We start from the raw sequence: 17379 nt of genomic DNA, 5'->3' as shown, positions 1-17379 counted from the left end.
TTTTTGTTTTTGTTTTATTTTTATTTTATTTTTGTATTTAGGTCCTAGAGGATGAAATGGTACAAGAAGTATTCCCAATCTAGTCTTATCAAGTATTTAGTCCAAATTGCATATTTGGTATCCGAGTCTCTTGTTGACACAAATCTGCAGATTTTTAACATGGTTCTTAATTGTTTTGAACTTCAGTATATTTAACTGTATTTCCATAATTTGTACGCTGTTCAGTGGAAATAAGCAGCAATTACCATCCTTCTGCTGAGCAGACTACATGCTATGTTTTAACATCTGATCTGCACTGTATCCTCTCAACTTGATAGCCTGTAAAAAGTGTTTAGAGTTAAGAATATTTTGGTCTTCACTGTTCTGTAGTGAAATGGAAACTATATCACACATGAAAAGTATCAAAGTCAGCTCCATGGGTTGATGAAGAACATATAGTTTTATATATAATAATAGGGGAAATATTTAAGGGAAAATAATTATAAATATTTTCATATTATCCAAATCTGAGGAATTTATTAAAATAACCTCCTCTTTCAGAATTGGCAGTGTTTTATGTTGAATAATGATGATACCACACATTGCAAAAGGTCTCTGCCAGGGAACATACAAGTATATAAAGTAAACCTAGTAAATTGTTATCTGAACATATGTGTTTATAGAACTTGTCAAAACCCCAGCATCATTTTTGCTGCCCCATCTCTAGCCAAGACTAATGCAAAAACAGATTCTGGTTCATAGCTGCCCTCCCATGTGACTGGCATTATTAGGAGCTAAGTCAATGGTGTTGACTAATTTTCTGCTTTTAAGCAGAGGCATATTTTACATACTTCTTTTTTCTCTTTTTGACATGGCAGGACTAAAACACATGTACTGCACCCATCCCCCTTCCCTACCCCTACCTCTCCATCAGCCAAATGTTGTGTTCCTCTGGCTATGACTGTATCTCTCAACCTCAAAACAGATCGTTGCCATATCTGATCAAGGATGAGTCATTTCTTTCTGGTACCTCAAAACTTGCATAATTTCAATCAGCTGTTATAGGGTGGTTTGAAGAGATAAGAGTTCTTCAAAGCCAAGCTATGGTGAAATATTTTTGGTGAAAATTCCCCAATCGCTTCTTTAGTACTAGGGCCTGAAACATAGTTTAGCACTGTGGCTCTCAAGTGAGGGAGACCTGGGTTTGTATCTTAGCCCTACTATTTAGCAACTGAAAAACATTGCTAGGCCTCAGTTTTTCTCATCTGTAAAGTGGAGGGAAGAAGAAGAATAACAGTAACAACAACAACAATAATGATGATACCTGTCTCTTAGGATTGCTTTAACGAGGTCAGATAATGAAACAAAGCCTATGCATATTATCCTACACATAGTTAAGTCTTGAGAAATATTAGATGTCTGATGGTGATTATTAAAGAAGGGACACAGAGTAGTCAAGTGAGAGAATTCTGTCAGATAATTGATTCAGAAATGGTTTCTAGAACACAGTCCTGGGTTTTTATCTAGACTTAGAGACTAGGATGTACTGTTTGATACTAGATAAGTCAAAGAACCATTCTTAGTCTTTTTACCTCATCAATGAAAAGTGGGGGAATAATAATACCTGGTAATTCATTTTGATCTAAACTGGGATAATAGGTGTTAGGAGTTCTTAACCTTCAGATCTGTAGGCATTCAGGTCCATACCATACCAAATGCTTGGATACATCTTGTGAAGGACATTCTTCTCAACAGCCTGAAGTTATTTGTAAAGTATTTTACATATTTTTTTTTTTCCCTGGGGAGAGTGTCATAAATTTTATCAAAAGAATGTTAGGAACCAGTGAAGAACCACTGATGTGTGTATATATATATATATATATATATATGAATGCCGTGAGGATGGAAACACTTTGTGGGCCAGTTATAATCTGTTAGCTAATATGAAAAGAATTCCTTTTTCTTTTAGATTTTATTTTTTTTTTTAAGTAATCTCTACACCCAACATGGGGCTCGAACTTACAACCCCGAGATCAAGAGTCGCATGCTCTACTGCCTAAGCCAGCCAGGCACCACCCCATGAAAAGAATTCCTGATTATCGTTGGTATTTTCTGTTTCTTCCAAAATAACCGTCATCCTCATCATTATCTCTTATAAAGCCAACCCCACATAGATAATACATAAAATAACTCTATTTGTGTTTAAGTGCAGAAGCCGAACCCTTTGGATGTTAGGCTTTTTGTACAACAGGTTTCTTCTTTATCGTTATCACTTAAGATTTTTATTTTTTATAATGTGAATAATTCCCATAATAAATGTGTTTACAAAATAGACTGTTAGGTAAAATGTGCAATCAGTTTATTAAAACAATCAGCTCTTTCTCAAGCTGAAGTTTGCTTAAGGGGTGCTAAAATTGTTTAACTGTGCCTCCAAAAAGCCTTTTTTCTTCCTTTTCAGTGTCAGGTGTTGGCACTGGCATGGAAGAAAGTCCCTGTGGAGAAAGCCTCCAATGATTTTTGTAGCTGAAGGTGAAAATGGATCCATGGTGGCAGAAATAGAAGCAGTGAAAGACTTGAGTAGTTCTTTTGACGATAATGACTTTCACGTGGAATGAAGAAAGACAGGGCAGACATAAATGTTCAACCATAGTTTTAGCTGTCTGAATACCTATTGCTGTAAAGGCAGAACAGTACTACAGAAACAGTGTGGGTAGAACTCCAGAGATCTGGGTTTTTCTAGTCCTGGTGCTTTATGTCATTTGGGCATGACACTGGATATTTGGTCTGCTCATTTACCAAATATGGGGTAAGTCAAAGAATAGAGTTGGAGTCCTTCAGACCTATGTACTGGGTTCTATATGTATGTGATAAATTTGTAAATTCTGCCAATTTGAAGAAACTATATGAATGATTTGAAGTGTGGGATATATGTTGCAAAATCTTGATTTGTCTGCTATCCCACTTCAATAGTCACCAGTTGCATCTCAGAAGAAATGGAGCTAATGTGTTTGGCACACTAGCATTTCCTGATATGTGGGGCAACTCCCACATAGTGATGTGTCAGTGCAGTAAGTCTCAGGTGCATTCATACCTGGGTACAGTGTATGATTACTAGAGTATGTGTTGCCTCATGTCCTGGAACAGAGGTGGTTCCATTGCTCCTAGCCAGGGATGTCAGCTTTATTTACACTGGTCTCCATTATCATTGCTGATGTGTTGAGGAAGTGAATTTAAGCAGGGTAAACAGATTTTGTTTCCAAATTCTGAGATAGGAGATTGTAAGATGGGTGCTTGGCTGAACCTTGTAGAGTCTCTTCAGTTTTCTGGCAAGAAATCTGAGGGCAAAGAGGGCTGTTCTGAATCAGGCAGAGACTTGCTGTGCAGCGCATTTAAACTGCACTGTTCTTCACAATTCTATTTGGAACAAAAGTCAGCCAAGATGTTGGTAACTACTGCTTTGTGTTGGCAGCGTTCTTTCCCTGCTCTTCCTAAAGTATCAGGTAGCCTGTGCTTTGGGTAAAATTCTGGCTATTAATTTAAAGATGTTTGTTGCAAGCCACCATCTATTTTTAAGTGGCTTTAGGCGCTGCATTCTATGCATTCTGTATTATCTGCTGATATGTAGTCAGTAGCTGGTTAATCCTCGCTTGGGGAGAATTTGGAGGAAGAGGTGGCCTTCTATGTTACTCAGTGGTAAATAACAGTGATAATGACTAAAATACTAATCATCATTTATTCATAATTATTGAATGCCAACCCACTACATGATAGTAATAATAAATACATTCTTTAACATGGTAGTAATAATAAATACATTATTTAATTCATATCAACTTTTTTGGTAGTCAGTAGGGCAGTGTTATTGATCATTGTCCTACTATTAGGACATTCTTACTTATGGGATAAATGAACAAGTATCAGTTTGTTTCTGAAATGACTAGACTATTATTACCCACTTTGGTAAAGGAGCACAGAGAGTAAGCTCTCTGATCATTAGATAACTTTCAGCCTTTAAATGAGCTGTACTGGGGCACCTGGCCGGCTCATTTGGTGGAGCACATGACTCCTGTTCTTGGGGTGGTGAGTTCGAGCCCCACATTGGGTGTGGAGATTACTTTAAAATCTAAAATAAATAAACAAATAAATAAATAAGATTTATTGATGTAATATACTTTGGTTTCCTCAGAAAAGTTTCCATATAATTTACATAAATTAAACTCTCAATGTTCATGAACATCTCAATTTGTGTCACATTAACTCCACACTTAGTATGTTTTTAGCACATTCTACTGGAAGCCTAGATTATAGACCATGTTTGTCATATACGTCACTGTAACTCCAGTTTGTAGCATGGTGTCAGGCACATGCTGGACATTCATTAATTATTCCATTCCCAGAACCAAACTGAGTTAAATTTACTACTGAAATTTTATTACTGCAAAATTGTACCAGAAGTTTCTATCACAGCTATCTGTACATGTCCCTAAAATGAAGTTTGCAAAAGATTCTTGATATAATCAAATAAACACAGAAATTATTTAAAGTTAAAAAATATTTGAGGTATATCTCCCCTAACAGCATGTATATCAGATTTCAGATTGATTTGATTTAAAATGGCTAAGATATAAAAACCATAAAAAATGTGAGTAAATACTCTGCCTATCAAAGCTTGTTATGTAATTACATGGTTTCAGTATAGTTCTTATACATAGAACACTAATATAAAGGATCATTTCTGCACAAACTCCTTTTCCAGTGGAGACTTTAATCTCTTGGAGATAAATATCCATGTCTCTAAATGTTAAGCCACTTGAATGAATAATTCAGTCAAATTTATTTCTTATTAATCACTTGAAATCAGTTCTTTGTTAATGAAATTTGAAAACATTCAAATGTTTGTTTTTGGCTGATTTTTAAATAAGAATATAAGTAATAGAAACAGCTAAACCAATATTAAAACTTTTTTTTTCATTTTTTTTCTTAAGACACATCTGAGTTCACCAATACATATGCCAAGGCTCAACCCGCTGATCTATAACTGACTAAAGAATTAAGCCCCCTAAAAGGAAAATTTGAACCAGAAGCTTTCAGAAAAATTTGATGATAGTGATATTGCACAGTGGTTAGCTGTGAACCTAAATTAATTTTTTTTTGTTTGATCCGTTATTTTAGTCATTACACTTCTTGCCCTTCAAAGCAGGGGGAAAAATTATGTTGGATTTAAAGTGTACTTATATTAAAAGATGTGTATGTCATTTTCTATTTCAAATCCTAACATGGATGATTGTCCAAACTCATCACTTAAATTGCTGTTTTGAGAATGAATATTGTGGTCATAATACATTTGAAACGTGGAAAGGAAACAAATGATCCCCAAGAATTCTCAGTAATTATCACTGAAAAATACTTGATAGCCTTTGGCTCGCCTCAAAAATCCTTGCAATTAACCATTTCTATCACCACCCTTACTTTTTCACACAGCAAATTATCAGCCAACAGAAATTATGTAGAGACAACACAAATGTGACCTAAAAGTTACTAGGCAAGCTATAAAACTTGAAGTTAAAAAAAAACAAAAACAGGTTCCTGAATTGTTGCTTCTGGAATTTTCTCTTTAGAAATTTTCATTTGAGGTGATTTTCTTGTAGATTTGGGTTTGGGGCCCACCTCCCCTCACTCTTTCCTTAGTTAAGGCAACAAAGAAGTAGAAGGGGCACTTGGAGAAGTCCGAGGGCAGAGAATGCCGTGGGTCTGTGGCTTCAGATATACAAGCCTGAGAGGAGCGTGAGAATCGTGCTAAACATGCCCCTCAGGTACGCCAGCGGTGTCGTCCCCTACCTACGGATTCCTCTCATGAACTCTTCAGAAGGGACCTTATCTTTGTGACTCGATTCTCCTCTCTCCTGCATAATGTCATGGAGATACAAAATATTATTAACTCTTAAACAGTTTGGGGGCACCTGGGGGGCTCAGTTGGTTAAGCTTTGGATCTTGGTTTTGGCTCAGGTCATAATCTCAGAGTGGTGGGATCGAGCCCCATGTCTGGGTCCGTGCTCAGCAGGGGGTCTGCTCCAGATTCTCTCTCTCCTTCTCCCTCTTCCCTTCCCCGCTCTCTCTCTCTCTCTCTCAAAAAAATAATAAAAATTAAAAAAAAAACAGCTTGTAGAAAAGGAGAAGTAATCTTATTTAAACACACGTGTGCACGTATAGAACCAACGACAACATATGACCATAATGATGTATATAAAGGAGAATTGGAGTCTTGTTCTACCTGATTTTGTATTGCCAGGATCTAGCAAGTACCTAGCTTCAACTGTTCCTCCAAAATACGTGTGAATTGTAGGATTGGAACAGTCTTGATTTTCTTTTCTCTTGTTTCTTTTCTACAACATCATTAGTCATCTTTGCCCAACTGGAAGTAAATTTGTCAATCCAAATGGATGACATTTAGAAGGAATTTTTTTTTAAAACTATTTTTCAAAAATAGGAGTGACAATGATAAAAAATAATAGCAGGTGAGATTCCTTCTTTTCTTTTAATTCCAGTAGATTATTTTCAACCTTATTAATGTTTAGTCTCTCAAGACAGAGCACTGTCCTAGATGCTTGTTACTTAGAATATTTGATGACCATTAAGAGTCATGATTTCTGTCCTTAACACACACAGTCTAAAGGAGAATGACAAAATATTTTAAAACTCTGTCATGCATGATAAACTATGAATGAAATAAAGTCTTCGGTGCCTTTCTTTCTCTTTAACAAGGCCAAGCTTGTTTTTTAAAAAGTGGGGCAAGAGAGACTTCTATTCCGCCTTCCTTTGGCAACAGACCTGCTTCTCTACACGTGATTGGGCTAAGGATGTTGATAACTTCAAAAAGATGCTTTACTGTGTCCAGCCAGGTTACATTACACACAGAGTGACCAGGTCAGGGCTCTCATCTGTGTTGTAGTTGAGAGAGATGTGGCATAGTTACGATTCTGTGGTCACACAGTTTAAGGATACTATCCACATAGGCCACCTTCTCTGCTGCTTCCAGAAATTCCAAATGCACCAAAACTAAAGTGGTACAGTGCTTACCAAAGCGATAAATGTGTTTAGATGGGAGTTAATATGTGAAATATTTCTCACCTCCCTCCTACTTTCCACCCCCACACAAGTACGCTCTATTGAATTCTAGGTGTGAACACCTATATATTTCACTTTGACTCAACTTTCCATTCTCAGATTTGATAAGATTGACACAAATGAAATACATTTGATAATATCCAACTGTATGTCTTAAGCATCTCTATAATGCTCAAAAAATAGATTAAGGAGATGAAAACAAAGCTAGCCAAGTATTTTTCTCTTACCAAAAAAAATAATTGTATCCCTTTTACAAATAGCTAACTTACTGAGTATTTACTACATCCCTGGAACTGTTTTTAATTGCATCCATTTGCCCACATATTACAGCAGCTCACACTTTAAAGATGGGGAAATTGAAGCTTTGAGAGGTTAAGTAACTTGCCTAAAGTTGCACCTGGCAAAAGGCAGAGACATGTTTTGAATACAAGTAGTCTGACTCCTAAATCTGATTATTAGCCTCCATGCTATACTGACTGGGTAAATGAATCCAGAGTACCCCTGATGTCTTTAAAATAAGATGTAGTTTTCCCAAAATATACCTCTTTAGTGGAGCCTAAGTGCTGCTTAAAGCAGGATATGCCTGTGGAAACCAGTGCTATAATTTTAGGACTTTCCCTCTAACTAATGAAGGGCATTTTCTTTGCAAGAGAATTAAGCCCAAAATTGTGCAAGTATTGAAACGCTCTCAGAAACCAGGATTACACCCACTTTGGCATGCTGTGTCAAGCACCCAGGGCATAAGGAAAGAAAAGCAGGCTGGAGTGAATGGTTACACATTCAGATTTGAGCCTCAGCCATATATGTGGGTTAGTTTCCAAATGGACATTTACATTGCCTTTATGTGGATCAAGTTGGTGTTTATTTGCCAAATGTGTTATTTAGATCTAGGAAAAAGATGGCGTGGCCCCAGGGAAGTTTCACAATTATAACCTAACTAGGCTCCCCAGCTTACTTCAGATAAAGGGGGCCCCAGAATGTTTGATAAACATAGCATCTAATAGTTCATTGATTTTTTAGGAGGGAGTGGTCTCTACTCTTGCAGGAGGTCCCAACTGGGACTTGTGGACTGACACCCAACATTTGCCATTGCTCTAATCGTGATGCATTCATTCCTGGTCCTGACTCGGGCAGAGAGGGACTAAAAGGGGAGCCAGAGATTATCTTTGTGAAAAATCTAGCTTTTATTACATCACCTAAAGTAGCACGACCTGCTACACTAATGAAATCGTGTTCTTGGTTGAAAAGGGCAATTGTTAGCCTGACTTTGTGCGCACTAAAAACATTCCCCCGATCTTGTTAAATTATTGCTCTCATTTCAGATTTTTATGGCTGTGCAGCTTACCAGCCCTCATTTCTTTACGTTTCATTCATTTTCCTTGTATTGATGATTAATGGAGGATGTCGAATGTTAGAGTGAGCAGGCATCAGCAATTGCAAGATCATAATTAGTTTAGCTGACGAGGGCCTCTGATAGCACTTGCATCTGGATGGAAAAATTACCCTATAGGGAACTGGCTGCTCACCAGGTCTTTTTAGTGATACATTGTGAAACACCCGATGAATCAAATGCCCTTTCAATGCCAAGAAAGTGTTCCAGTCTTGAAGCCAAAATTATGTCTGCAGAAAGCTTTCCATTTGAAATGTATCAGAGTACAATTATAACCATTGTATTTTCTTGGCAGGGATACCACTGGTCTACAGTATGGACTCAAGTTAAATAAATTGCCTAAATTTTATGAATCCCTGAAATTTTGACTTGCGGTATTTGTAATTTTAAATTTATAATAAAATTGGGTTCCAGCAACATTTTTTGCACTCCTTATCTAACGTGCATATTTTATCATTAAAGGCTTCGCTTCCTAGAGAAAGGAGAGTGAAGTTGCAATTCAGGCTGTCTTTTTTTTTTTTTTTTTTTTCTTGCAGCAGGAGCATTTCATTTCCTGCCTGTTAGTATTTGCGCCTACAAACACAGCCTGACTTTTGTTTCAATGGGTTTAATGGAATCATTACTTGATAGCAAGAATGGAACAAGCAATACTAATTATCTACTTTTAAATATTCTTAGATTATTTTTGAATCTGGTGATTACAGAATTCAGCCCACTAAAATCAATTTGTATTCGGAAACGCTTGTGATTTCCAAGTCTGAGGCAAATGAAATAAATAGCCATTGATGGGACTAGCTTGTCTGGCTTCAGCGGGCTCCTCTTAAGCGCTCTCAGTAATACTGTACTTCGAGTTGACAGCAAGTTCCGACTGGTCCCCTCGGCTTTGGGAAATAGACAGTGTTCTCTTTCGAAGTTTACCATTGCAACCCCCCAAACTAGAATTGAGTTTGTGATATTCTCTTAATACTTGTGTTACATGAATGCCCCCCAAAAAGACACAAATCGGGCTTAATTTTAAATGGTTTCCATGCCGCCTTTATTCCACGCTTGACTATATTTTTAAAGCTCAGGTAGCCTATGCCCAACCCTTTGCTAAAGTATATTAAACATATTGCCACATTCTGTCTTGTGACTTTTGTTGTGACACTTTTAAAAGGTATACTTTAGGGTTCAGCATTTAGGAGCCATCATTAAAGGCACAAAACCCAAAGTTCAAAAAGTTAAAGCTGTTTCTGTGAAAAGGCTTTGGTGTTGCACACACCTCATCCATCACTGTAGGGTTAATTATAATGAAAATCAGTGGTGCCTATTAAACACAATTGAACCTGACCTCATTATGGGCAGTGTGGTTTTATACTGTCATTGTTGCCAGTCTGAAGACAAAACTCCTGGGTTGATTTGGTCTAACTCCACTGATCATGTGACTCACCCCTGACCTTGTGTTTTTTTCCCCCCGTTTCAGAGGCGTAGAGGCTCGGGTGTTTTTTGTGCCAATTGCTTGACCACAAAGACCTCTCTCTGGCGAAAGAATGCAAATGGCGGATATGTATGCAATGCGTGTGGCCTCTACCAGAAGCTTCACTCGGTAAGAGCTTGTTAGACTGTTTGAGGAAAAGCTTTATAAAGCAGCCTGGTCTGTGGTGGGATGTGTACCATTCCCTGGCTTGCAAGGCCTGCTCCCGCAGAGTTTAATACAGTCACTTTGAGAGCACCTGTGATTTATGGTGAAATAGCCTTAGATGTTATGGGGAGATATATTTGAGATCATTAGTAATGCATTATGCTTCTTTTGATATAAATGAGGAAAATGATTGATTTCTGGGAACTTCCCATAACAGTTGAACTAATGGTTATCAGAATTTCGTGAAATTAATTTAGGCAGAAAGGAGAAACCTTAAAAGTTTGAAAATACATAAAAAGTGTTTTGAAAAGAGGACTCTCCTATTTCACATAAAACACAGGGCAGGGAAAGAATGCTTATGTTCACTTTAACTTCAGAACTTGCAAGTGTCCTCTTGGCTGCTTTGGGGGCTAGAAGTCAGGCACGTTCAGAAGAGTGGTTTTGAACTAGGACCCGAGAATGCCAGGCCAATCTCTTCGCTTCTTCTGAGGGATATATTTAAGTGAGGTATCTCAGGGCCCCAACGGCACACCTCCCAGTAGAGTAAGGTGCAAAGGTGCTTTGTGTTTTAAACTCTCTGTCTGGCTTCTTTCTGTGGCTCACCAAAATACTTCCAGAACTTTCTTCTCAGATTTTAGTTAGAATCCTCTGATAAAGTTTAAGCTCACAAATTCCCCCCATCTCCATATGCTTTTGACGTCCTGAAGGATATTTTATTTTAGTTTTAGGAAGTTTATCTGCTGACAAGAGCTGCCTTTAAAAATAGGAATACCCCACTTAGTAAACAGAAATCCATTTCCCTCTGCCTTTTTCATTTTGTTTGGCATTTTACCATAGCTCTTAGCACAGCCAATGAATAAATTACAGCTACAGGGAATACAGTTTTAGACAAAACGTCCTCATAAATGGACCACTGAAGCACTCTTTAAAAAATGCATGCTGCCAACAATACTAATTGGTGGTAAACTGTAAAACCTTAGTTATTACGTGTAGCTAACAGATTCTACCCCCCACCACCACATCACCTTCCTTTTGCTTCACCTTCACCATTTTAGCACAGCAATAAGCTTTCATTTAATGAGTACTGACATTAATGATTTTAATTGAACTCTGGCCAATCGTAGGCCAAGAATTAATTAAACTACTGCTCTTCCAGGTTACGATAATTTAACAACTATGATATAAAGTAAACTCTTTTTTTACAATTATTTTAATATTCGTCTCTCCAGAGGCAAGATGTATTCAGTTTTGAGTTTCTTTACGTCATAAATTTAAATGCATAAAGGTTATGCTCACATCTCATGTCAAAGACTGTCACAAAAGTTAGAAAAGTTTTAAAAGGGTATTAATGCAAATTTCCAGTTTCCTTATAGATAGATACTAAATACTGCATATTCTCATAATACAAATACGAGCTCTTTATAAGCCTGAACATTCTGAACAAAATAAATGAATATGGCATATCCAAGGGATGTGGCATTTTCATTCTGAAACCAATAATTGAATTGTCAGTGACAAGTGTGTTATCTTTCTTGCCTTCAAAATGCCTCTGTGACAATAGAAATATTCCAAAAAGGATTTATATTTATATTTTGTTTAAGATATAAAAGGTCTCTCTTGCATTAAGGTGCATTCTTTCTAGGAATAATTCACAAATTACATATTACATATATACATATATTTACATTCTATGTAGAAATTATTTGCTTGAAGATTTCAGCAATCTTTTAGAAAAATCCAGTTTTAGCCCACTTTTAAAGAGTTTCCTAAATTTTAACCTGTAAATATGCATTAATTTATTAAACTTATTCTTTTTATTTTATAAATCAAAGTTAGAGCTCTCACTGCAAGTAAAGTTTTTGGCATAGTGTTATCTATGGGTTTTAGTCCTATAATATAAACGCCTGTTGAACATGTACATAACTACCAATCATACAGTGCTTAAGCTGAATAAAAAACAAGCTGAGTGAAAGTCAGCATTCTAACTAAGTATGGAGTAGAATGATGTATCAGGTATTTGGACCAAAGCTACAAAAGAATTTAGATTTTCATCAGAAAACAAATGCTTTACTTGTTAACAAGTAAAATTTTCCATAGTGATTATATAAAATCCTATTAAACAAGGAGAAATAAAAGTGAGAGGTGAAAAAAAAAAGTCTCCCACTGATACGGCTTTGATTACCTGATATCTTTCCTCATGATTCTGCTCATTTGTCTTTGATTATTTATGCCCTGATATTTAATACTTTATATTCACATTTTCAGTTACTTAGAAGAATGCACGTATTCGTCAGCTCAGGCTGCCATAACAAAATGCCATAGACTTAGGGGGTTTAAACCACGGGAGAGATTTTCACACAGTTCTCAAGGCTGGAGGTCCGAGGTCAGAGTACCAGTGTGGCCAGGTTCTGGATGGAGAGCTCCCTTCCTGGCTTGGAGAATGCCTCCCTCTCTCTATGTCCTCGTCTAACTTTATTTGCCTCCTAAAGACCGGATCTCCAGATCCAGCCACACTGTGGGGTAGAGCTTCCACATACGAATGAGGGGACCCAGTTCAGTCTGTAGCAATGTACAATTTTACCACAGTTATCATTAAAGCCTAGCTCCCGTGTTCCTGTATTGACATCCTAGTGCATGACTCAGAAGTTGACAAACACTGCAGAAAAATCATGTTTCTTCAAGGAACTTGCTACACAGTTTTATCACTAAGTGATGCAGTTCCAAAATCTATTGAGTTTGGGAAAGCTGTTTTTAAGTAGATTAAAGTTTTCAGTCCTCCCCGCAAAGTTGGACATGATTTAATTAGGCTAAAATAGTGTGCTTTGGTGACTGCCTCTGATCCTGCTTAGGGCAAGAGGAGGAGATTTAGTAAACCTCTAACATAGCATCTACCCTTGCTTTGAACTTAAACGTGGTTCATATTTGTGAGGAATTGTTAATGCATTTGAATGTATTTTCTCACGTTTCCCTTTTATGTATTGTGCGTGTGTTCTCTGCAGACTCCCAGGCCTTTAAACATCATTAAACAAAACAACGGTGAGCAGATTATTAGGAGAAGGACAAGAAAGCGCCTTAACCCAGAGGCACTGCAGGCTGAGCAGCTCAACAAACAGCAGAGGGGTGGCAGCGAGGAGCAGGTCAATGGAAGCCCCTTAGAGAGGAGGTCAGAAGATCATTTAACTGAAGGTCACCAGAGAGAAATTCCGCTCCCTAGCCTGAGTAAATACGAAGCCCAGGGTTCATTGACTAAAAGCCATTCTGCTCAGCAGCCGGTCCTGGTCAGCCAAACTCTGGATATTCACAAAAGGATGCAACCTTTGCACATTCAGATAAAAAGTCCTCAGGAAAGTACTGGAGACCCAGGAAACAGTTCATCCGTGTCAGAAGGGAAAGGAAGTTCTGAGAGAGGCAGTCCCATAGAAAAGTACATGAGACCTGCGAAACACCCGAACTATTCACCACCAGGCAGCCCCATTGAAAAGTACCAGTACCCCCTTTTCGGACTTCCCTTTGTACATAATGACTTCCAGAGTGAAGCTGATTGGTTGCGGTTCTGGAGTAAATATAAGCTCTCCGTCCCTGGGAATCCGCACTACTTGAGTCACGTGCCTGGCCTACCAAATCCTTGCCAAAACTATGTGCCTTATCCCACCTTCAATCTGCCTCCTCATTTTTCAGCTGTTGGATCAGACAATGACATTCCTCTAGATTTGGCGATCAAGCATTCCAGACCTGGGCCAACTGCAAACGGTGCCTCCAAGGAGAAAACGAAGGCACCATCAAATGTAAAAAGTGAAGGTCCCTTGAATGTAGTAAAAACAGAGAAAGTTGATAGAAGTACTCAAGATGAACTTTCAACAAAATGTGTGCACTGTGGCATTGTCTTTCTGGATGAAGTGATGTATGCTTTGCATATGAGTTGCCATGGTGACAGTGGACCTTTCCAGTGCAGCATATGCCAGCATCTTTGCACGGACAAATATGACTTCACAACTCATATCCAGAGGGGCCTGCATAGGAACAATGCACAAGTGGAAAAAAATGGAAAACCTAAAGAGTAAAACCTTAGCACTTAGCACAATTAAATAGAAATAGGTTTTCTTGATGGGAATTCAATAGCTTGTAATGTCTTATGAAGACCTATTAAAAAAATACTTCATAGAGCCTGCCTTATCCAACATGAAATTCCCTTCTTTTATTCTTTCTTTTGATGAGTAGGTTACCAAGATTAAAAAGTGAGACAAATGGTCAGTGAGAAGAAAAAAAAAAAGGAAGATGGTAAATAGTCATGTTTTAGAACCTAGTTAAGTCAAAAAACCATCTTGGCAAATGTGTACGGTGGAAATGGTCCATAAGAAGTATCACCAGACTCTCATTATTCTGTTTGTAAAGAAAGAGATCAAAGCTATCTAGAATTTGAAAGGGTTTACATATTATGATGCTAACACAGTATTGGGCTGGCCATTGGTCCATTTGTTCATAAACCCAGCAGTTGTTGCCTAAAGTTAGAAGTATCACGAAATCCTAGGCAGATGAGGAGATATCAAATCTCCAGGGCAGTGAAAGGAAAATGGCGCCTCTTACCTCCTCTCATTGACCATGTTTCCCAGACCTAGAAATGCGAGCTGTGGTTAGGCTTGGGGAGAGAGCAGCAAGGAAAGTGACAGCCAGGGGCACGGTGATTTTGGCCAGCCCTGCCTGTACATACACATGCACACCCTCTCTGATATTTTTGTCCTTTAGATGTTCAAATACTCCTTTCAAAAGTAGTCCTTTTGTTTGCAATTTAGGTTCATTTTGTCCAAATATAGATGCATTTAAAAAAAAAAAAAAACCCAGTGTCCTCAGTGCTTACGTAGTCTTTTTTTTTTTTTTTCTTAGCCAGATGTTTCTTTCTCGTATGTGATAAAGCGGTTTGGATTTGTCTTTTAAGCCTCCTCTTGGTCACCAATCTCACTTGGCACATTATAACTAAAGGGATTCCCCCTCCCTCAGTTCAAAAAGATTAGATGGATACAAAAGTTCAGACCATGGGCTGAATTTGTTTAGAATACATGGTATTTCTCCACAAGGTAACCTGCTGTATTATTTATTTTCTTTTGGTTAAGTAGAAGTTCCAAACTTTGTGGCCAGGCAGCGTCTAAGGTTACGTTACCACAGACTGACAGTTGGTATATGTACCAGTCACTCCCTTCATTAGATTTATACAGGTTTAGTTAAGTAGCATTAAATAGGATTCTTAGAAGTATATCTTCATAGTACTTTTAATACTTAAGGCTTTGTAAAACTATCCATGAAGGGAAAGCTCCTCAGCATAACTGCTCAGGGAAATAGGGCTACATAACTGAACATTAAGTAATTGGTTAAAGGTGCTGTTAGTCGAGCCTCAATGCTTGCTACAAGGATGTATGTACAAGGACTGACTTTAATAATTTGCATTATATTGTCCCAACCAGTAGTTTATTTTTTGCCACGGAGATGTAGAAGATATTACAAGCTACTGGATGCACTGTCAGATTAACTTATTTCATTAAAGAAGTTGGGAGAACAAATAGGAAAAAAAAAAACTTATTTTTCTAGTAAATATTAATGTATTACATTTCAAATAATGGTGCCTGACATATTGAATAATTATTTTCTACAGTGTACGTATGCAACAAAGATATTCCATCATGCATTAGAGTCAGTTCTGGCTCTGCCTAGCTGTTTACATTTGCAAATGTAGCAAACAAGGTAATGAAGCAACTATTTCTATTGCGGTAGATACCTTTTTTGTGTGTGTGTGTGTGCATTAAAGTTGTAAACGGTAACATGAAACAAATGGAAGTTCTTGATATAATGGTATGGAAAACAAGAAGGAAATGAAAATATTTTTATGCCTACTTAGGAAAAAAAAGGGTAGCACTATTCATTCCAAGTACTTCTTTTTTTTTTTTTAATTTTTAAGCTCTTAAGTCACATTGTTATGCTTAAAGTGATAAACATATATCCTCTTTTTATTGCTTTGTCTATGTTTCGGATGAAACATTTCAGAAATTATTTTGATAAGCGCTGCTGGCCCCCGCAGCACTGGTGTTTTTATTGCGTTCTGTAGCCGTGTTTGCACTCCGTTTTACCGAATTCCCAGTTGCTTTGTATTGTTTTGTTGTGTTTGGGTTTTGTTTCTTTTTCCCAGTGCCAGGTCTTTGTTCCTTAAAGTTGGATGGCAGGTAGAGTTCAAGCAGTTTGTGACTGTCGTAGTGAATGAAGTTAAAAATGTCTTTCTGATGTGTTGTCATTTCCATTCTTGCATTTTTGTTTTCATGTAAAAAAACAAAAACAAAAAACAAACAAAAAAAACAAAAAAAAAAAGGAGAGAAAGAGAGAAAAAAGAAATCAGGACTAAGCCTTCAGCTTCAGTTTCATTTTGAAAGGGCCCTATTCTGATCTCACCTGTCTAGCTCTTCTATTCACATAAACTGAAATAAAGAGGTGGTGTGAGGAGTTCTGACATGCAAATTATGTGATGCTGATTTATCTTTCTTAGGAATTTCGATGAGTGCATCTCAGAATGTACAGGCAAACTTGAGAGGTGGCCGTTAAAGATCTCAGAGAGGAGATGTCCCAAACAACAAAACAATATTTCATTTTCTTAGTAAAAAGACTAGTAACGAAGTGCACTGTGGCAATCCTTAAGCAACATTATACATGAACTGCTCAAATCAGCAAAATGCCAGAAGTTTGGTTAACTTGGGCAATATTACAGGTATGACTTTTTGGGCAAAACTACTCCATAAACAATTTCTCCAGTGTGTCAGACACAAATAGGTTGTTCCTTTTCGGCATGTATTCCTTTTTCTTTTTTCTTTTTTTTTTTTTATCTGATTTTTGTTTTCTCAGACAGACGTAGTAGTAATGATTAGCGTTGGAAAATACATATCACTATTCTTGGAATATTTATGGTCAGTCTACTTTCAGTAGAATATTCTTGGGTAGCATTGACACAATAGATCTTACTCCATATTCCTTTATTATTGATTATTTTATTTTCATTTTTGTTTTCATTGTTATACATGTTTTGATGGAGAAGAGGTTGGGCTTTTCTTAAAAGATGAAAATTTATTGTAACACTAAAATACCCCTTGCTTTTTGACCTACAAAAGCCTTTGTTCCAGCTCTCAAAATATATTATAAAAACGGTTGTTATTTTATCTGGCTTTAAGGTTTCCGAATGATTTTGCCTTAAATTGTGATTTTAAATGAGCTATTTAGGTACTTATCCTTT

The 17379-nt window shown here is 37.2% G+C and overlaps 1 protein-coding gene across 10 annotated transcripts in view; it reads left to right on the top strand.

Moving 5' to 3' along the window:
* The window catches only part of TRPS1 (transcriptional repressor GATA binding 1), a 253371-nt gene extending 236905 nt beyond the window's left edge, over nucleotides 1-16466 (top strand). For all 10 annotated transcript variants that reach the window (XM_027612930.2, XM_027612976.2, XM_027612964.2 and 7 more), the window contains 2 exons: nucleotides 9957-10079; nucleotides 13115-16466. In XM_027612930.2, coding sequence (XP_027468731.2) covers nucleotides 9957-10079; nucleotides 13115-14176 — 1185 coding nt within the window. In that variant the 3' untranslated portion in view covers nucleotides 14177-16466. The remainder of the gene's footprint in view (nucleotides 1-9956; nucleotides 10080-13114) is intronic.
* Nucleotides 16467-17379: the final 913 nt, after the last annotated feature.

Source organism: Zalophus californianus, chromosome 4 (genome assembly GCF_009762305.2).
Source record: "Zalophus californianus isolate mZalCal1 chromosome 4, mZalCal1.pri.v2, whole genome shotgun sequence".
In the NCBI taxonomy this organism is placed as follows: domain Eukaryota; kingdom Metazoa; phylum Chordata; class Mammalia; order Carnivora; family Otariidae; genus Zalophus; species Zalophus californianus.
The sequence above is the reverse complement of the archived record's forward strand: the minus strand, read 5'-3'. Positions and strand labels throughout refer to the sequence as shown.